This window comes from Argopecten irradians, chromosome 4, assembly GCF_041381155.1.
Source record: "Argopecten irradians isolate NY chromosome 4, Ai_NY, whole genome shotgun sequence".
NCBI classification, from domain to species: domain Eukaryota; kingdom Metazoa; phylum Mollusca; class Bivalvia; order Pectinida; family Pectinidae; genus Argopecten; species Argopecten irradians.
In genome coordinates this window covers 15,056,103-15,079,179 of record NC_091137.1, presented here as the reverse complement: position 1 = coordinate 15,079,179, position 23,077 = coordinate 15,056,103, and the positions used below count along the sequence as shown (strand labels likewise).

The window sequence follows — 23,077 nt, the reverse complement described above, 5'->3', positions numbered from 1 at the left end:
TATAACGTAACCATGTTTCCACCAAATGTAGATAATCTTATAAGTTTTAGAAAATAATCTTGTATACCTTGTATACAATCAGACAGGAAGAGTTGTATGAGAGGAGAGTAGCATAACTCACAGCTCGGTTACAGGTATCAGCAAGCCCTATTGTTTACTGTAACCAGGTATTATCACACCCTTTTGTTTACCACAGGTATCAGCACACCCTATTGTTTACTGTAGCTCAGTTACAGGTATCAGCACACCCTATTGTTTACTGTAACTCGGTTACAGGTATCAGCACAGCCTATTGTTTACTGTAACTCGGTTACAGGTATCATCACACCCTATTGTTTACTGTAACTTGGTTACAGGTATCATCACACCCTATTGTTTACTGTAACTTGTTTACAGGTATCAGCAAACCCTATTGTTTACTGTAACTCGGTTACAGGTATCAGCACACCCTATTGTTTACTGTAGCTCAGTTACAGGTATCAGCACAGCCTATTGTTTACTGTAACTCGGTTACAGGTATCAGCACAGCCTATTGTTTACTGTAACTCGGTTACAGATATCAGCACAGCCTATTGTTTACTGTAACTCGGTTACAGGTATCAGCACACCCTATTGTTTACTGTAACTCGGTTACAGGTATCATCACACCCTATTGTTCACTGTAGTTCGGTTACAGGTATCAGCACAGCCTATTGTTTACTGTAGCTCAGTTACAGGTATCATCACACCCTATTGTTTACTGTAACTTGGTTACAGGTATCAGCAAACCCTATTGTTTACTGTAGCTTGGTTACAGGTATCAGCACACCCTATTGTTTACTGTAGCTCAGTTACAGGTATCAGCACACCCTATTGTTTACTGTAACTCGGTTACAGGTATCAGCACACCCTATTGTTTACTGTAACTCGGTTACAGGTATCAGCACACCCTATTGTTTACTGTAGATAGTACAGGCATCATTGTTTTACCTCATTGTCTTATTGAGTATGATGCTTTAGTCGCAATCTTTTCAGCCATGTTGGTCGTGGTTAAAGTGCTCTTAACACTATATATACAGCTAGCTTTCCACCTATAGATAAGAAGATGAAATCCCACCTGGGGTAGTTTCCAAGTACAGACAGTAGGTTGATAGTTGTTCACTGGTTACTTCAGCTTTCCTCCATTGCCTACACTTTGCACATACTTAAACAAAGCTACAGATTTCCACACTACACTGGTCGCATTTGTTAAACATTTTTTAACACAGCGCTAGCGCTTGTGTTTATACCGTCTGGTTTGGCCTTATTTGTAAAATATAGTAGGACTTGCCCCACAACGACATCTAGTGGTGATTTCGTGAACCATTTCATTCATAAACTTCCATTCATAAATTTCCATTCATTGCCATTCAACCAATCAAAATGCTGCCTTCCTATTACTGCTTTACTAATCATTTTATTGAATGTGTTAATTAAGTAAGTAAAATTACTTTAACAACAAAAAGTGTTTGCTGTATTTTATTGCACGCAGATTCACATCGTAATGTGAAAAAATGCGTATTTAATATAATATTCAACAGAAACCTTACATTAGTTCGACCGTATTACAGTCATATCGTTACCTGAAATATAGTTCTGTGCTCTGCACATGCAACATTATTATTGTGCACGTAGAAGAATTGTGGAGAAGTCAGATTACAAAATTAAGAGCAAAATTGTTAATCGGGTAGTCTAATGTGTATAATAAATAATTCGTACATGACAGTAACTAATTTGCCATCGCGTATTAATTTTAATCGGTCTTCGCTGCAAGATTCGTCCACCTTCGACCCGGAAGAGATATCCACTGACATCACATTTTATTTGCATCATCGACTGCTAAAAATGTAAGTAATGTATTAGAAAACATTTTGCGTGTCATAATTTACATGCCAGGATATTGTATTTCATTAATTATACTTTTGCGAGATCCATTTTTATCGCACATTTTTGCCATCCAAAGTTATCGCCATGACAGTTGACTGATGCTGTTTATCAACATTCAGCTCATAGCTATGCGCCTATTTCACATTATATGTAAATTAATGACGATATTTTTTGTTATTGGCCCAGTTATGATAGGATTCGGCTGGAAAATGAATGATAATTAATAGGCCTATGAATTTTCCCAATTTAGTTTGTGCAGGTGCTCGCTTTGACGACATTTGTTATCTAAACGCTGATTGGTCTACATTGAAAACTGTCGACTAATCAACGTGCATGTTACAATATCAATCAATATTTACACTGATGCTGAATCCAAGAGAACGATAGTTTTTCTCCCTTATTGGTGACAGACTGACAGTAACTTCCGTAGACGTAAGCTGTACTTTTCGTATATCTCATTTCCTATCTTAGCATTGGTCTGTAGATCGTTGTCAAGTCACAAAAGCAGAGTTTTGTCAGTCGTAGTCGTAACGGTACAGTATATATACGTAGACTGGCCTACTCTATTTTTTAGCTAGAAGTAGAATTTAAATCGTGTTTCGGTTGTTAGGATGTCGAGCGTTACACATGCATGTATTCGACAATGTAAATATGCGTCCATGCAGATGCTCAATTTCTACGTTTTCAGTGCCATTTTACTCCATCTCGTTTCTAGAGACAAATTAATTGTTGATTTTAACCACCTCACTGGCATATTATTGTTTTATTTATGCGTAATTTTCAGTCCTAAGATGGATCTAATGTTTCGTACATCTGAATTGACTGATCATGATATATATTAGGGCTGAAACGATAAGTCGAATAATCGGAGGCGATTAGATTAATGAAGCTAATTGCTGATAATCGATTAAAGATTTTATTAATCGTTAATCGTAACATGCATAGCCAGTGCATTGTAAGCTGACTTAACACGTTGACAGATCATGGATTTCTGAGTAAGCCATTCCGACTGGAGTTTCATCTCTTTATGTACATGTTTTGAACTCAACAAAGCATATATGATGTGAGAAATACTTGTTAAATTACGTCTCTGTGGAAGTTAAAAGTCATTAATCAATGAAAAAGTGGATGTCATGAGAAAGCTTGCAACACGCTGTGTTCGCCAATTTTCACTAGCGATCGACTCCATGTTGTTACGTCACGGAGGCCTAATCGCCGCGGGGACGCTCGGGAGCAGAAGGAGCAGTAATCTTGAACATTTAAAATTTACTATTGCATGTGTTTATCATATAAAAAGAATGTTTTTGTTCATATTCTAATTGAATATAAGAATTGTTGATTTATTTTCATTTTTTTTGATCACGGAAATAAAAAAAAGTTCATTGACGAAAATTTGGTCATGTCGCTCCGTGGCGACCAGATTTGGTTGATTAGTTGTACGTGTGAAGGTCACGTCAAAACAGCGGGTTAGCAGACTTGATTTAAACGATGTTACGGAAGACAATACAGGAAACGGGAATTCAGAGCTTATTTTGGGATAAAAGCTACTGTTTACAACTTATTTAATGTCAATAAATATCTAATCTTATTTGTTGGTAATGGCTTATATTATAATAAGTGCATGTCCTCTGTCCCGATATATATACGTAGTGTTTAGTTGATGACAAGCATGTCATGGCCGGACGTTTTTTTCAAGTAGTCAGCGCCTGCTGTGTCTAATTGAAACAATAATATTGCTTCAATACAAACGATTAAGTCGATTAGTAATCGATTACATGTGACCCGGAATAATAATCGAATACAAAAATTACTAATCGTTTCAGCCCTAATATATATTAGGGCTGAAACGATTCATCGCAATACACATTGAATCATGATATTTGTATGTCAATACGATTTTAACGATACAGCCTTCACGTTTCGGTTCGATACGATGCAGTCTTTAGACTACTTGCTTGTGTGTCTTCGGCGGCATGTTTCAGTGATATAGCACTATGAAAAGGGCAACAGTTCCACTATACAAGAAGACACAACATGAATATACCAGTCTCCCAAAACACGCACCTCACACAACAATATACGCAACACACCGCATACATGGGAGGCTGTATTTACATGACCATAGCTGTTAATAGGACGTTAATTAATCAAACAAACAAACTACCACTTGTAGCAATAAATCTTAACCATATCAAGATAATCAGACACTGGGATCACACTCAAAAGAGGTGTCAACACTCTCTGATCATCTCCCAACCTGTTTTTGATTAACATTCTGAGCCTGTAGCTATTAAGTCTTGTAGTGAGCTTGTGTCACTATTCAAATGTGTCGCAGAAGTCGTCGCCCAGCCTTGGAAACAATCTACCAACTTTTAAAGCCTTTATAATAAATCTTATGACTACAGCTAGTAAGAACCACATAAAAAGCAAACACTTTTAACAAATTGTTGATGATTTACTCACAGTTTCAGTGTAAAATAGGCCTACACTGTCTGAAGGTAGTCATAAATTTTTTGCAGTCGTAATGAATGATAATTATGTACAATTTTGAACCATGTTCAATCAATTTAAGTAAGTACAATAATTGGTATACAAATATATGAACCTAGTTTTATTTTATTTTTTGTTTTTTGTTTAATACAGTTACATTCGCTACAGATACTTATACTCAAGTCATTAATTGTTATTCATCTCTCTTTTATTAATTGATTATTTATGTTATGTTTTTTTTTTCACCTTTTTGTAATTTGAGTTAACATTATTGATGTTTGTTTATATTACATCAAACATAAAAATGCTCTTTTCTTTTTTTTTTTCTCTTTTAGGTATGATATATTAATGCATTAGTTGTACATTTTAAAATCCAGATGTAAAAAAACAACTGTAAAAACACAAGATTGCACAAAACAGAAGTATCGTATCGAAAATAATCGAATCGAGAGGCATGTGTCATGATACATATCGTAACCGAGTACTGGTGTATCGTTGCAGCCCTAATATATATGTCATGAACAATATTGACCAACAGCTAGAAAGCTGATCACCATATATAATAATACATTCTTTATGCTTATATATATATATGGATAAAGAGTAATAAGCCCTCCACCTCTGAATACCATTTGGGGCAGTTGCCATGTACTGACTGCTGGTCAGTGGTTTTAAAAATTTTCTACGGGTACTCCAGTTTAAGCCTTTCATCCACAAACAAACCTGGCACATCCTTATAATTACATGACCCTGCAGACTGTTAATTATATATATAATAGGACGTTAAACTAATAAAACCCACATGGATTCATGCATGAATTGTTATAATATATGAAATAGGTTGTGGTTGTTAATGTTACTCTAATGTTAATTAGACGATCATGATCATAACCTTGATTTAATTAAAGTGCTTTCTTTTCCATTTCAGAATTGTTCACAATTGCACTTTACCTTCTTTTAGGAGCTCTAACTGATTTACAGCAGCCTACAAAGTAGTATAAGTACCCCGTATGTATATTTATTGTTGTAATTAGTAATAAGATAAATTAATGGATCATACATATACTCACTACTCTGAAGAGTAATAATAACCAAAAGGAAAAAACACTTACGTATGTGCTTTATTATAAGAAAAAGTTTGATGATAATTGTCAATTAATTCATTTTCCTTTCTTTTAATTGGGTATTGTGAACAGGATCATCTTGTATACATGGTATATATTTGTACTTTAGCCTTTAATTTATTTCACATGGAATGAAATTGTAAGTTATTACAATTTCTTCTTATAAATAACATATTTATGACTTTATTATAAAGAGTTTATTTTTTGCCTTGTTTACTACGTATTGTAACACATTTATTTAATATTTTTTTTTTTTCTCATTTTCAGCATTATTCCTGGCAATGCTTGGCAAAGATACAAGAATGGTACAGTGAGAATATCATTGCGTCATTAAAGGTATATATTACACATGCTTTGGAGACTATATACACTAGTACTGATTTCATTGAGAAAAACTTGTATTTAACTTTATTTGAGGTCAACGTATTTCTGAAAGTTGAAAAAATTTCACAATATATTCTTATTGTGTTGATTTCAAAATTATCCCTCTTGAATATTACATATTTCTAGAAAAATACTTTTTGGACGATGACAAATTCAGATATATATATACATTCTGTAAGCAAGAACATACATAGAGTTTCCATGAAATACAACTATAAGTATTGTTACATTGCACATTATGGGACCTGAGAACATATTGCTTGAGAATATGATAATACAATGAGACCAATGAGATAATGAGAACATTGCTTGAGAATATTATAGACTATGAGAACATTGCTTGAGAATATTATGAGACTATGAGAAAATTGCTTGAGAAAATTATGAGACTATGAGAACATTGCTTGAGAATATTATGAGATGATTAGAACATTGTTTAATTGAGAATATTATGATCACAAGAACACTGCTTGAGAATATTATGAGAACACTGCTTGAGAATATTATGAGAAACATTGCTTGAGAATATTATGAGACTGAGAAAAATTCTTGAGAAAATCATTAGACTATGAGATTATTTGCTTGAGAATATTATGATACTATCTATGAGAACATTGCTTGAGAACATTATGAGATAATGAGAACATTGCTTCAGAAAATTATGAGACTATGAGAATATTATGAGACTATATATATATGAGAACATTGCTTGAGAATATCATGAGAGTATGATCATGAGAACATTTGAGAATATCATGAGACTATGAGAATATGTGCACTGCCTTACAAGATCATAATATCCCAGCATTAATTGGAAAAATTGAGAATTTTAGAACATTTATTATTAGAGTATTATGGTGAAGTCATGAGAGCATCAAAATGAAATATCAGAATTTTGTGTACTTGTGATAAGAATATATATTTATGAATAATTTAGCTAGAAAAAAACATGGTCTGCTTGAGAATATGAGAATTGGAGACAATACTTTGGAATACATGTACCTGTCAAAAGAACTGAATATAACACCAACAATATGATATATGCATACACATAACAGAGAACATTTTTCTGCAGTCAGTGTTTTTGAACAATTTCAATGATGTGCATAATTCCTTATTGATTACAACTTTTAATTCTGGGACTATCAAACAAAAATATGTAGAACATTGAAAAAATTATAAGAGACCATAAAAATCGGTAAGAGAAAATATTTTGAATGATACTACTTTATGAATTTCAAGAGTGGATCTTGTCACTTTCTGGAAATGTCTGAACTTTTTAAATGTTTTTATAATTTTTAAACGGTTATCAATTTCTTATCATTGTCTCCTTCTACAACAATCTTAATCTTATATTATGGAACAATGAAATGTCCATATCTTGAACACATGTTACTGTTCTGTTTTGCAACAATTATGAACAAAAGAATCAAAACATTGGTATTGATTGAACACATATAGATAAAGCAATGGTCATATACTGTTTGTATATACCTGATAAATCACATTTTCAATATTTTCTGGGTACACATCCAACACATTGAAAAACTTTCACCCAGGGTGTACTGCCAATGAACTACGATGTATGTATTACCACAATATGGCATCTATTACATCATATACTAGTTGTCCAAGTTCTGTAATAAGGGCAGATTATTGTCAAGGGTCTGGCAAATACTCTGACACAACACGCGGTAAACAATGCATGGCAAACGGGCTGATGTTTTTAGTACACACATTCACAAAGCAGGTGAAATCTTTAGAAAAGAATGATTTACATACTATTTTGGATTCAGGAGACCATCTTTACAGCTCTATACATGATAAGTGTGATCATGATTTATTGTTGATCTCTGATCTACCAAAATGTGTATACTTCAACAACCAATATTTCTCTGTGGGTATAAAAAAATCACACATAGGATGTATGATTCCAGGGTATATACTTCACCCGTTGGTGTTTCACTGGAAAATGCTTTGAATATAACATTTGTAACATCTAAATCTGCTTTGTTAGTTTTTCATGCATCTGCTGTTGCCATTCGGTATGAAAATGGAGTTTACTATGTGTTTGATCCCCATAGTAGAGGTTTGAATTCTTTATGTGAACCTGATGGCAAATGTGTTCTTTCAATTAATCCCTTCATTTTATGCCCTTGTTGGATTTTTGAGGATTCTTTTTTGCTCCACTGTCGAGTTCTTTGTTATATTATGAGACTGAGAAAAATTCTTGAGAAAATCATTAGACTATGAGATTTATTTGCTGTGAGAATATTATGATACTATCTATGAGAACATTGCTTGAGAACATTATGAGATAATGAGAACATGCTTCAGAAATTATGAGACTATGAAATATTATTCTATCCATTGCTTGAGAATATCATGAGAGTATGATCATGAGAACATTTGAGAATATCATGAGACTATGAGAATATGTGCACTGCCTTACAGAGATCATAATATCCCAGCATTAATTGGAAAAATTGAGAATTTTAGAACATTTATTATTAGAGTATTATGGTGAAGTCATGAGAGCATCAAAATGAAATATCAGAATTTTGTGTACTTGTGATAAGAATATATATTTAGAATAATTTAGCTAGAAAAAAACATGGGTCTGCTTGAGAATATGAGAATTGGAGACAATACTTTGGAATACCATGTACCTGTCAAAGAGAACTGAATATAACACCAAACAATATGATATATGCATACACATAACAGAGAACATTTTCTGCAGTCAGTGTTTTTGAACAATTTCAATGATGTGCATAATTCCTTATTGATTACAACTTTTAATTCTGGGACTATCAAACAAAAATATGTAGAACATTGAAAAAATTATAAGAGACCATAAAAATCGGTAAGAGAAAATATTTTGAATGATACTACTTTATGAATTTCAAGAGTGGATCTTGTCACTTTCTGGAAATGTCTGAACTTTTTAAATGTTTTTATAATAATTTTTAAAACGGTTATCAATTTTTTATCATTGTCTCCTTCTACAACAATCTTAATCTTATATTATGGAACAATGAAATGTCCATATCTTGAACACATGTTACTGTTCTGTTTTGCAACAATTATGAACAAAAAGAATCAAAACATTGGTATTGATTGAACACATATAGATAAAGCAATGGTCATATACTGTTTGTATATACCTGATAAATCACATTTTCAATATTTTCTGGGTACACATCCAACACATTGAAAAACTTTCACCCAGGGTGTACTGCCAATGAACTACGATGTATGTATTACCACAATATGGCATCTATTACATCATATACTAGTTGTCCAAGTTCTGTAATAAGGGCAGATTATTGTCAAGGGTCTGGCAAAATACTCTGACACAACACACGCGGTAAACAATGCATGGCAAACGGGCTGATGTTTTTAGTACACACATTCACAAAGCAGGTGAAATCTTTAGAAAAGAATGATTTACATACTATTTTGGATTCAGGAGACCATCTTTACAGCTCTATACATGATAAGTGTGATCATGATTTATTGTTGATCTCTGATCTACCAAAATGTGTATACTTCAACAACCAATATTTCTCTGTGGGTATAAAAAAATCACACATAGGATGTATGATTCCAGGGTATACTTCACCCGTTGGTGTTTCACTGGAAAATGCTTTGAATATAACATTTGTAACATCTAAATCTGCTTTGTTAGTTTTTCATGCATCTGCTGTTGCCATTCGGTATGAAAATGGAGTTTACTATGTGTTTGATCCCCATAGTAGAGGTTTGAATTCTTTATGTGAACCTGATGGCAAATGTGTTCTTTCAATTATCCCTTCATTTTATGCCCCTTGTTGGATTTTTGAGATCTCTTTGTTGCTCACTGTCAAGTTCTTTGTTACAAAATGTGCAGTTTGAACTTCATCCTTTGCAACTTAATCTTCTTAAAGATAGACCAAAGAGATGTTGTATACATGTGTGCCTGATCTTGCTGCAAATGTGTTTAAAATAAACTCTGTCAAAAATCATTTGCAAATAGCAACAAAAAAGAAAAACAGAATTGTATGCTCGCAGGTAAAAGACATCCCGATTCCGTTCTTTGCACAATCTAATCAAAGGGAGACAATTGTGAATGCCACATCAACTTCGACATTTGTTGCAACATCTCGCAAAAGGCCTGGAGATACTAGTTCTGCAGATGTTGAAATGACAACTGGTAGCAAAAGACGTAAATTAGCACGTGCACAGTACAAGCAAGATTTAGGTACAGATAACAAAAAGAGACATGCAAAAAGTTGTAAATCAACAATGGTAGCTACAGGAAAGAAACCAACATCTGCTAGTACATGTACTGATAAATCAGCATTACGAAGCTCAAATGTTCGCACAAAACATTCTGCAAAAACACAGAATAAGATAGCTTCATGTTCTTCAAATATGCCTACAGACATTGCAGCAGTTTCTAACAGAAAATCTAAGAAAAAAATAAATCAATTGCAACTGATCTATCATTACCCTTAAGCTTGCACCGGCAGAAAAACAACCACACTCAAAAAGTGCCGGTTCCAATGTTAAAATGCAATCATGATAAAACCAGCATTAGGAAGTTGGTGATTGACCGATTCAAAAGGGATGTATCTGAAGGTCCAATATTTACTTGTTCATGTTGTACACAAAACATGGTTTAGAAATTCTGTTACGAAAGTAGAAAGCTGCCAAGAACTTCAGTCAAGTTTTGCTAAATCATGTTTAATTGGTATCAAAAGTGCAAGAAGTTGTGAATGGATATGTAACACATGTTTAAATAATATAAAGAAGGGCAAGGTCCCTGCATGTGCTATTGTTAATGGAATGGGATTTCCAGAAAAGCCAGAAGAACTGAACTTAACAGAAATGGAGGAGAGGCTTATTAGCCCAAGAATACCATTCATGCAACTCTATGAAAAGCCCCGTGGGGGTCAAAGAAGTTTGCGTGGCAATGTTGTTAATGTACCAACAGATGTAACAGATACTGCAAAGTCATTACCAAGAACTCTGGCAAATACTGAAACAATACAGGTGAAGCTGAAGAGAAAACTTAGCAATAAGCATTCAGTATTGTATGAAAGCATACGTCCTAATAGATGTATAAGAGGACTGGAATGGCTTCTTGCAAATAGTGTTTTATTTCAAAACGAAGGTATCACTTTAAATGAAAGTTGGAATCTCCATGATATAGATAAGTGGTATGGATTTGGAGATGAATATATTACTAACAAGAGTAGTTCTGGAAATCTCGATATACAGATGGATAAGCAAACAAACAGCACAACTCATGTGAATTGTGATCATGACAGTCAAAGCATAAATGATCATGACAAAGCAAAGGAATCAAAAGAACAAACAAACATTTGTAGTGAAAGTCCAGATTCAGGTGTCAGTAGTATGGAACGTGAAAAGGGTAGAATTGAAACAGCAGAATCAAATGAGCAAGTTGATTCAGGTGTCAGTAGTATGGAATGTGGAAAGGGTAGAATTGAAACAGCAGAATCAAATGAGCAAGTTGATTCAGGTGTCAGTAGTATGGAATGTGGAAAGGGTAGAATTGAAACAGCAGAATCAAATGAGCAAGTTGATTCAGGTGTCAGTAGTATGGAATGTGGAAAGGGTAGAATTGAATTGAAACAGCGGAATCAAATGAGCAAGTTGATTCAGGTGTCAGTAGTATGGAACGTGAAAAGGGTAGAATTGAAACAGCAGAATCAAATGAGCAAGTTGATTCAGGTGTCAGTAGTATGGAATGTGGAAAGGGTAGAATTGAAACAGCAGAATCAAATGGGCAAGTTGATTCAGGTGTCAGTAGTATGGAATGTGGAAAGGGTAGAATTGAAACAGCAGAATCAAATGAGCAAGTTGATTCAGGTGTCAGTAGTATGGAATGTGGAAAGGGTAGAATTGAAACAGCAGAATCAAATGAGCAAGTTGATTCAGGTGTCAGTAGTATGGAATGTGGAAAGGGTAGAATTGAAACAGCAGAAATCAAATGAGCAAGTTGATTCAGGTGTCAGTAGTATGGAATGTGGAAAGGGTAGAATTGAAACAGCGGAATCAAATGAGCAAGTTGATTCAGATGTACATAACAGAAGTATGCATTGTAAAAGAGATAGCAGTGATGTTACGTCTGAAGAACAACATTTTTTACACCAGAAACCACACTGTAAAGAACTTGTTGATAAAAGTGACTTGCAAAAGAATGCTCCTGAAAGCTACTCTAATAGTGATGAGGACTCTGATGGCTGGACTGAAGTTGCACATTTTGAAGATCGACTAACAGGTAACACAGATACTCTTCTTCATCCAATTGATGTTCGTGGCTTAAGTAAAACATTGTCATTTGCTCCTGGTGAAGGTCAAACACCCCTAGGATTGTATCAAGACAAAGATGCTGAATATCTCTCATTTTCCTACCATTTATTGTGGACAAAAGCGACCTGATAACAAAGAACGTAAAACACCCTGTATACTATAGTACAATTAGTAAATGGGAACTACGTTGTCATGATAGAAGAGCTGCATGCTCTATTCCAAATATCTTCTTTAAGTTAAAGAAGTTACAAATTAAGCAAATACAAGACAAAGTTTCATTGGCTATGAGGAAATGTAAAGAAGGCAAGAAAAAACTCACTGTTGGAGAAATACTAGCACCATCATCTTTTGATAAGATTGTGAGACTAGACGAAGGTTATCGTGTATTGAAGACATTAAGAGGGTCACCTGCATATTGGGAACAAGCTAAAAAAGACATATTTGCCTTAATTCGTCAGTTAGGTATCCCAACATGGTTTTGTTCCTTCTCGGCTGCAGAAACCAGATGGCTTAACCTTTTGAGAGACTTGGCAAAACTGAATAAAAACAGGACTTGCACAAATGAAGAAATAGAAGCAATGACTTGGATCGAAAAATGTGAACTCATCAAATCTGACCCTGTCACATGTGCCAGATATTTCAATAACAGAGTACAGGTGTTCATCAACACTGTTCTGAAAGGAGATCTGGAGCCCTTGGGTAAAGTTAAAGACTTCTTTTACCGGGTAGAGTTTCAGCAAAGAGGGTCACCACACATACACATGTTACTATGGATTATGAACGCTCCTGTTTATGGGAAGTCTTCCATTGATGAAGTAACAGAATTCATCGATATGCATTCTACATGTTCCAAAAGTAGTGACAGACCTGATCTGATCAATTATCAAACCCACAGACATGCTCGTACGTGTAGGAAAAAAGGCAAAGCCATTTGCCGGTTCGGCTTCCCACTACCACCAATGCATCAGACAATTATTCTGGAACCGTTAAGTGAGGAGGATCAGATAAATGACCCAAATGCTCCTGCAAATTTCATCAATATTTGTCAGATGCTGAACTCTATGACTAAAGGTGAATCTATTTCCTTTGAGGAATTTCTCAACAAGCTTGAAATGACACAATCACAGTACATAAATGCTCTAAGGTCTTCTTTGACTGCACCAAAGATTTTTCTCAAAAGAAATCCAGCAGAAATAAGAATAAATTCCTATAACATAGACCTTCTTGAAGCTTGGGAAGCAAATATCGATGTTCAATTCATCCTTGATGCATATGCATGTGCTTCATATATCGTCTCCTACATTTCTAAAGGACAAAGAGGCATGTCTAATCTGCTATATCAAGCCTGTAAAGATGTCCATAAAGGGAATTTTGATCTGAAACAACAAGTGAGACATATTGGAAAACAAGTTCCTTACTCATGTAGAGGTTTCTGCCCAAGAAGCTGCATACCTGATCCTTCAAATGCCTCTGAGAATGTGTAGCAGGAATGTTGTTTTCATCAACACCGGTGAGACAAAAGACAGAACTTTCTTGTTGAAACCTTTGCGAGTACTTGAAGACATGCCCAAGCACTCTTCTAATATAGAAAGCGACAACTGTCTGAAGCGCTACATAAGACGACCTAAGGAGCTTGAAAGCTGTTGCCTTGCAGACTTTGTTTCAAAGTTTGACACTGTACTGCCAAAAAAGAAAAAACAGACTAACAAATATTTGCAGCTTCCTGAATTACCAGAAGATGAACAAGAGGTTGATGAAGAAATAATCATGCCAGAAAATGATTCTTTACAAAATAGTACAGATGTTATCAACACGGAATCATCAAATGAACTGTCATGCACCATGGATAGAAAAGAGTATTGCCTGAAGGATGGATCAGTATTGAAGAGGAGAAAAATCATGAAAGTAATTCGCTATGTACGGTTCAACAAAGTTCATGATTCAGACAACTACTTCAGGGAGCAGTTGATGTTATTTAAACCATGGCGTGATGAAGCTACAGACTTGCTTGATGGTTGTGATTCATATGAAGCAAGCCATTCGCTACATATTAGCATAATCAACACAAACAAGCAGGATTATGAGGCAGATGGTTCTGAAGTTGTAGAACAAGTAGAAAACAACATAGAATTGCTTGCAAATTCTCAGGTAGTTGCTCCAGAAACGCAACATAACGATGAAATAGATGCAGAAAAAGAATCTGTTCCAAGTGTGCTTCATGGGTGTTTCAACCCTGGAGAAAATAATAGTCAGGTTTATGACTTAGCTCTTGATCTTGGCATTACTCGAAAGCAAATAGACCATGAGGAAATCTTGGTGAATGACATGAACAATGAAGATTACATGCAGTTAGCAAGGTCTCTTAATCCAAAGCAAGCATTGTTCTTTTATCATGTCTTACACTGGTTTAAAACCAACGAGGATCCATTATACTGCTTTTTGACAGGAGGGGCTGGTGTTGGCAAGAGCATTGTGACCACTGCATTGTATCAGGCTGTTACCAGATATTTTCAGAAAGGTGTTGGAAAACGTCCAGATGACATCAAAGCAGTTCTTTGTGCACCTACAGGCAAAGCTGCTCATAACATTGGTGGGTCAACTATACATTCACTCTTTTGTATACCAGCAAATCAGAGCTTCAAATACAAACCTCTTGATTCACAGCAACTAGACTCCTTCAGAGTTAAATTTCCATGCCTTAGAGGTAGTTTTCATTGATGAAATATCCATGGTTGGTAACAGAATGTTTAACTACATCAATTTCAGACTCCAAGAAATCTTTGCTAATGGTCAACCTTTTGGTGGCATCAGTATCATTGCAATAGGTGACCTCTTTCAGTTAAAACCAGTTATGGATGGTTGGATATTTGATGATTTGAAAGAAGGTTATGGGCCACTTGCCACAAATCTCTGGATGGAACACTTTAGAATGTTTGAGTTAACACAGATTATGAGACAGAAGGATGACAAGTTTTTCTCAGAGTTACTCAACAGGTTACGGGAGGGTCAACACAGTGAGTCAGATTTGAAGACACTCAATGATCGTATTGTTCCAAAAGAATTGCTTTCCAGCGTTAGTCAGATGCCACATTTGTTCACAACAAATGCCGAGGTGAATACTCACAACAGAACTGCATATGAAAATGAAAAAAACCGGAAACAAATGTGTCATTCAAGCAATAGACACCGTAAGTGGTGACCTGTCAGAAGATGTCAAAGCCAAAGTCATGAACCAAATACCAGATGATCCATCAAGAACAATGGGTCTGCTTAGAGATCTACATGTAGCAGAAAATTTACCAACAGAAGTGTGTGTAAACATTGATGTTGAGGATGGATTAACTAATGGCACTCCCGGAGTTATCAAAAAATTAGACTTGCGAGTACCAGATTCCTCTAGATGTAGCATTGTTTGGGTTCAATTTGATGACATTTGCATAGGAGCTAATACAAGAAAGAAGTACAGCCATTTATATGCACCCAACATTTGCAAGTCATGGACTCCAATCTTGGAAATAACCCGAAAATTTTCAGTTGGAAGAAGTTGTTCAAACTTTGTAACACGACGCCAGTTTCCAATAAGATTAGCAGCTGCAAAAACTGTGCACAAATCGCAAGGATCTACAATGTCATCTGCTGTGTTACATTTTGGCAATCGGAAACTGGAACACATGCACTATGTTGGGTTGAGCCGCATTCGCAAATTACAAGATGTTCATATTCTCAAATTGAATGAACAAAAGATTTCAATCTCTCAAGATGTTGTGCAGGAAATGAACAGATTGAGAGAGTATGCATATTTGCAGTCATGTGTTCCTATTCTAGCAGACATTGATACAGACATGAAACTTGTTTATCATAACAGTAGGTCTCTGCATTTGCATATGCCAGACTTATCTGCTCAGAATGACTTGTACACTGCTGATATCATAGTTATCACAGAAACAAGGTTGCAACAAACAGATCTTGATGATCATTACCAACTAGATGGTTTCAGGATGTATCGTGCTGACGATAAATGTGTTGGCAATGTGCGACCATATGGAGGTATTGTTATTTATTCAAAGAAACCCTTGCAGGTATTCCAACCTTGTAATATATTGGGGATTGAAACCGCTTTTATCACATTTTACCAGGGCGAGGTACTCATTCAGGCCCTTTTCTTATATTGTTCTCCTAAGTTGGCAACTCTTTCCAATTTTAATTCCTTCATGGAATGTATTGCACAAAGGTATGACAGTTCCAACCCCATGCTAGTAATGGGAGACACCAACCTTGATTTCATGACTCATTCAACTGCCATTGGAACAATTTCGCAAAGATATGGTATGACTCAGATCATGCACAGCATTACGACTGATCATGGTAGCTGCTTGGACCATATCTACATTCGCAATTTTTCTTCTGGCCAAATTTCTTGTGCAGCTTTGGAATCATATTACTCTGACCACAAGCCCATAGTTGCATATTTGCCATACTAGGTAACAAGCTTATAATCAGAAGTACTAGTTCTATAGTGCTTGTACATGTTGACTTGTTTAGGTCAACATTTTATACTAGATACTGTAAATACAATACAAGTAGTTCCTGTAAATAAGAATGTGTATTAGTGTCTTGACTCGTGTTTAATCTAGAATTTTATAATTACTCTACCTGTGTGTGGTAAGCTTTCAACAATACTAATAGCATATAACTTAACCTGAAAGCTTGCAGATATCTGTAGCCAATATACTGACAGTATGAGTAATAAAATGCATCAGGATACTTTACATATGTAAAATATATGCTTAATATGCATGTTAGGATGTCTGGTATTGAAGATACTGATATAATGTAAATAGAAATATGTTCATTTGTCTCATGTATGTTCTAAGCTTTGTATCATGATTTCATGGGTTTGTATTGTGTTGAAATATATCCATTCAGAGTGTTTTTCAAATGGTATTACAAAAAGAATTTTTAAGCTTTAATATAGATTCCTTTGGATTCTAATTCAATAATTTGCAAAAAGTCTAGGTTATTATAGTTTAGTGTGAAATACAAACATATCGTACATGTCAAATGTAATTTACAAAACAGCAGAAGTAATTTTACCATCGAAAACAAAATAACTAGTTGAAAATAATAAAAAAAAATATGTTATAACTTCATCTAGTATTCATTTATATGTAGTCTGTTTCAAAATATTGTTCTGCCTATAGATAAGCTATCTGTAGTTATTTATTCACTTTAAGATTTTGCTCAGATTAGAAGTGTATATTTTAAATGTACCAAAGTGAACATGTGTTTCTCTTGCATTCTGTCAACCCTCTGTCTTAGTGTTTCATTATAACTGAAGTGCTAGCTACCTTTGGAAATATTTATTATCCTATCAGTGCAGTTTTTTCATATTTTAACAGATCCAGAAACCTGAGAGCATGATGCATGAACTGTTCGACAGATCAATATACAAAGGTGGCAAACAACCACCTTCACAGGATCAGATAACCTGGTCCATAATTCAACTACTGGTGATGCCACCCGGCATTACTGAAGGAAAGGACCATGGAACTATGGAGTCCTTTCACCATTGAGAAAATTATCCTTGGAAAGATTACAGCTCAAGAGGTGTCTAGATATTTTAGCCGCCAGATGCCGCCAGATATCATCATATCTTGCCATATCAACAAGTGATATATTGCTAGACAGAAACAAGTTCTCAAGGTAGGTATAGTCCATGTAAGCTAATATTAATTTGCATGCGAGGGAAACATCTGTTTTACAATGTCATTTAGGATACTTTTTATCATGGATAGTAGTTGATAATGAAAGATATGTTTAAGTGTACTACAAATTGATAATTATTTTAGCACTGCATATCACTTGTTTTAAAGGATGTTAACAATTCATTAAAGATATCATTATAAATGATACTACCAGTCATTTCATTCTAACAATTCATCTTCTTTCATTTCAGCACGAATACTTGGTTTGGAGAATGGTACATGACTATACAACAACATGAATAGATAAAAACCCTTTTGAATTCATAAGGAAAATGCTATATCGGTAAGTATTACAAAACTTTTTTTTCTGAACTTACATGTTAATTTTGTTGTATAAATAAAGTGTTGCTAAAAGTATTATATCTGAGCAATTGTTTTATGCATTTGCAAGACATTCTCAGACTAGCAACAATAGGAAACTAATGTGTTTAATAATGATGCATTTTTGACTCATTGAAAACTATTTCTTTTCTTCCAGATTAGAAAGATTAATGAGCTGGAACAACAAACTTGACAAGTCAACAGTTCTACCCTTGTGATGCTGAAACAATGACCTAAACATAAATAATAGAAAATTCTACGAGATAATTTAACCAGCAGTAAAAGGAGTTCAATTTATCATGGATAAAATTGATTCTTGGTCTGAGTGAAAATCATTGTTAATTGCTTGAAGAGAATCTACGTGATTATTGATTTCCAATTAATGATATTGCAGCTATAATTCTGTAATACATTATGTAATTATTAAATATTACATACTGTGAATTGAACATTCTATTGAAAAGAAATGTGTACCAATATGCATGTATCTCTTTTTCTTAATTTCTGAATTGTATGTATTTAGGCCAATTTCCACAATTTCAATCGCAAATATCAAAATATGAATGGCATGTTAAGATCATGCTACAGGAATGATGTATCAATTTACCTTTTTATGTGTATAACTAAATAATGTTGTAGACCTTGACTTTTGTAACCAAAACAGGTACCGGCATATATATATGATTCAAGAAAAAAAGAAACAAAATCATGTCATGGTTATCATCAATTAATTTAGAAAATATTCCAACACAACACCAAAACCACTGAATCTTGTGAATTTAAGAGATTTATATATATTGAATGAAGATATTATTGCATTGTGTATGAATGTTTTCTACACAGTGATAAAAAATTTGAATTATGTAATTGTATACAGTTCAATATTCAATTAATACAACGCATGTAGTGTTTTGTATTATTGCTATCTGGTATACTATTCATGTGTAGGACTTGCCCTACAATGACATCTAGTGGTGACCTCTTTAACCATTTCATTCATGTATAGAATACACAGAGTGGTTTATATAATACACAGGGCCATCTAGGTCAACTGTACCTTAAACCACCACTCCCTAACTGTTGCCTGTGTATAATACACACAATCTATGCACACTGGTAACTTCTCTGTCCAACTTGCATAATCTCTGGGTTTTTTTTTAATGATTAGGTATTCAAATTGGACTTGCTATCTAAGGCTTAAAGACCTGAGAGTTATAACGTAAACTTATCAGATGTTCTTAAAATAATGTTTTTAATGATTGTTAAAAACAGATCTGAGGTAAAGGCAATATAACTTATAAGACTGCCCTCGTGTGTGCATGGTTTTACCAAAATAAGTGTATGTGCGAAAAAGAAACAAGAGTGCAACATAAGAAACAAGAGTATAGGTAAAAACTCATTTGTAATGAAGACTTCTGTTTTCTTTGTAATTTTAGAATCTTTTATTTCATGTAGGAACTATAATTAAGAAAAATGTCAAACAAAACATATGTATTTTTTGTGATCAGTTGAATGTTCTTGAAACAATTGATATCAAAGTCGTTTATATATTTTGATTTTGGAAATTCAATTGATTTCATTCTTTTCTTTCTGTTTCTGCTGCGTTTTATTTGCAGTACTTTGAGGACTTTGATTTTTATTGGTCATACATTTGCCTACTATAAGATGATGGTTTTGGTCAGTTTTACAGTTTGTATTGATGGATGCTCAAGACTTGTAGGATTGATAATAAACACAGTTAGGTAAACAATATTTAACATGCTTGCAAACAAATTGACATGCCAAACAATACTCTGTGTTGTTTGTGTAAATGGGTATATGAAGCATAATCATCTCTGTAATATTTCCGGAGTGATATGCACATGGACTATAATACTAGCATCAATCGTACGTGAATATGTTTTAAATGTGTACTTAATGTTTCATTATTGGAACATATGTCATTGTTTATACTTAATGTGGAAATTATGGGTTGTAAGCAAGTAACATGTTATCATATTGTAAATGCAATATTTCTGACTGACTATTGTCTGTCTATTGTGTTGTATTACCTAACAAAAACAATGTATTTATGCCCCATGTATATATTGTTGCAAAGATTGTTGGATAATAGTTACTGTGCATTTCATTTTAAGGTTATGCTATGATTGCATCAACAACAGCTGATCAAAAACATACTGCTTAACAATAGCTAAAAATGTGAGAAAGCATAATTTTATTGTAGTACGTAAACTGTCTGAAACCTTTTTTTTACCAAAACTCATTTTGTGCAAAATCCAATGAGTTTTCATTTTATGATTTATATACACTGTACTTGTACACAAGTCGATGCCTCACAGGGCCCTATGTTATTTGTCAACTTGGAGATATAGGGAACAAATTACTAAATACTGTAAAATATCTTGAGCTAAACAAAATATCCTATTCCTAACAGCAATATTATATAAGCAGAACAGCTCAAAATGCAAAATTTATACAGTTCAACAAAAAGAGAAATATTACATGGTAATACAATTGTGAAGTTACCCTTGTCTCTGATTTCTATTTGTTCCAAATATTATGCAGGATAGCTACAGTAATGCTTATCATTAATAATTCATATTAATTAATCCATATTGATGATGTTTACAATTAACAAGTATTTAAAGACTGTCTTGATGGCAAGTTAATTTAAGCACTCATAAAGGTATTGCTTAAAAAGAGGTCTTATGTAAATGCATTATCATTGCATACATATAATTTGATGAGGTTTACATAATTTGATGAGGTCTTACATTGCCTGATATTTTCAAGCATTATTTGCAAGAATTTGAAAATTGGTTGCAAAGTCTGCAGCATTTTCTGTATCCTAAAACGGGAAATATATTCATGTGTTGCTTTAATATCAGTGTAAAAATAAATATGCAATATATGAACAGATTAAATTTCTTTGTTTTTTACTATTATCATTTCAAATTTTCTTCACACACATCACATCACATATTAACCAAATAGGATACTTGCAGGAAGGTTACAGTGATTTCAACTTCCATTCAAGCAACAAATACATGTACTTCAGATTTCATTGTTGAAAATAGAAGTCAACAATGAAATGTAATGTATTAGTAGCTTTAAAAACTGTTTATTACCTCCATTTATATAAATCAATATTTCAAAGATTTCTTTGAACAAAATGTATTTTAAATTAACTACATTAGACTACAGGGGCAAGTAAATTGTTCATTATATATAATAGTCAAAGTGCATCATATCCTAATATTAGGATATGTCATAAGGTTCCGATACAACTTACAGGATCAACAATATTACAACTGTATTTACGTGCCCCTGTGATTTCAAAATGGAAGTCAGTTTCTTTCTGGCTGATCATAACTATGTTCTTAATTTTTACTAATAAGTCCAGTATAACAAACTCATATCAAAGTAATTTCTCCTTTGTAGTTCTACAATAAAAAAAAATGTGTTTCATATATTTATAGCACTACAATATAATGCATAGTTGTAGATATCAAAATGGAAAATGTTGACTGCTTTTCCTGTTGTTTCCTATCACTTTCAAAATTGAGTCCAATTTCACTGTCCTGACCTATAACTACAAGGACATCGCATAATTCTCGTTCCCCTTGTAATCAGTTTAACAGGCATATTAATTTCTATAATGGCTGCCTCCACATAATTGAATTTGAAACCTTACAAAAGTGCTCCACCGGGGACAGAGAAAATTGGTGTTTAATAATTATGTATATGTCTAATTAACACAAAATTAATATAAGATAATTATTTTTGCTTCTGGAGCATGTGCAATGACTATTTTAAATCAGTATAGGACATAGTGGATCTTTTACGGGATGCAATTCAATTGATTGTTTTTAACATTTTTATCTTTAGTAGAATTAGAAGCTCAAACTTTCCTATTGTGATTTATCTTTAGTATAATTAGAAGCTCAAACTTTCCAGTGGCGGTAATATTTATGTAAAAAGCAAGTAATTGATGAAGAATACTCATTTGTTGTCTCCTGATTTTGATAGAGAACACATACTATTTTCAGCGACAGAGCATCTTTAAACCATAATGATAATCTCTATGCTTGGATCAGTTCTACTACTAAGTATATGATACAGGTTGTATGTCATACACAGCTGTCAAGGATCCATTGAAACATTTAAATTTGAAAGGAAGTTAAAAGGGACAATCCAGTCTTAAGAGTACATTAAAATTTGCTGGTCCTTGCCAACGTAGTAAAAATATTTTTGTCTAGAATTTCTTAAATCGCTCTTACAGTAGCGTGTTTAGATGCATGTTCTTACCTAAATATAATTTTACCAAATCATCAGTGGTTATGTATTACATTTGTTTAAAGATGCTCCACCACTGACAAATGGTATTTTTTCACTATCAAAAACAGGAGCAGACGATTTAGTATTTTTCTTGAGTTACAAAAGTTACGTACTTTACACCATTACCACCATTGAAAAGTTTGAGCTTCTAATTTTACTTCAAAGTTAAAAATATTAAAAATAATTAATTGCATCCTGAAAAAATTCCGTGTCACAATATCCTGTATGGAAGGAAGTACTGATTGCGCATGCACCAAAGGCAAAATAAATTATTTTTTATTATTTTTTTGTGTTAATTAGACATATATATACATGATCAAACACATATTATTGTTCAACTGATGAATATCATTCATGCTTTGTCGGCGGTGGAACATCTTTAACGTACGTGACTTTGGCTCGGGTATGGGTACAGCATACATGTTA

At 33.8% G+C, this 23,077-nt stretch overlaps 1 protein-coding gene and 1 long non-coding RNA gene across 2 annotated transcripts in view; both read left to right on the top strand.

Annotated features, from left to right (window-relative positions):
- Positions 1 to 23,077, top strand: part of LOC138320713 (ubiquitin carboxyl-terminal hydrolase isozyme L5-like) — a 52,196-nt gene that overhangs the window by 14,246 nt on the left and 14,873 nt on the right. The window contains 1 exon segment of the mRNA XM_069263884.1: positions 83 to 134. Coding sequence (XP_069119985.1) covers positions 83 to 134 — 52 coding nt within the window.
- On the top strand, positions 200 to 23,064 carry LOC138320714 (uncharacterized). Its single transcript, XR_011208234.1, has 6 exons — positions 200 to 1,865; positions 5,324 to 5,403; positions 5,787 to 5,855; positions 17,627 to 17,930; positions 18,184 to 18,275; positions 18,471 to 23,064. It is a non-coding gene; the product is annotated as an uncharacterized lncRNA (long non-coding RNA).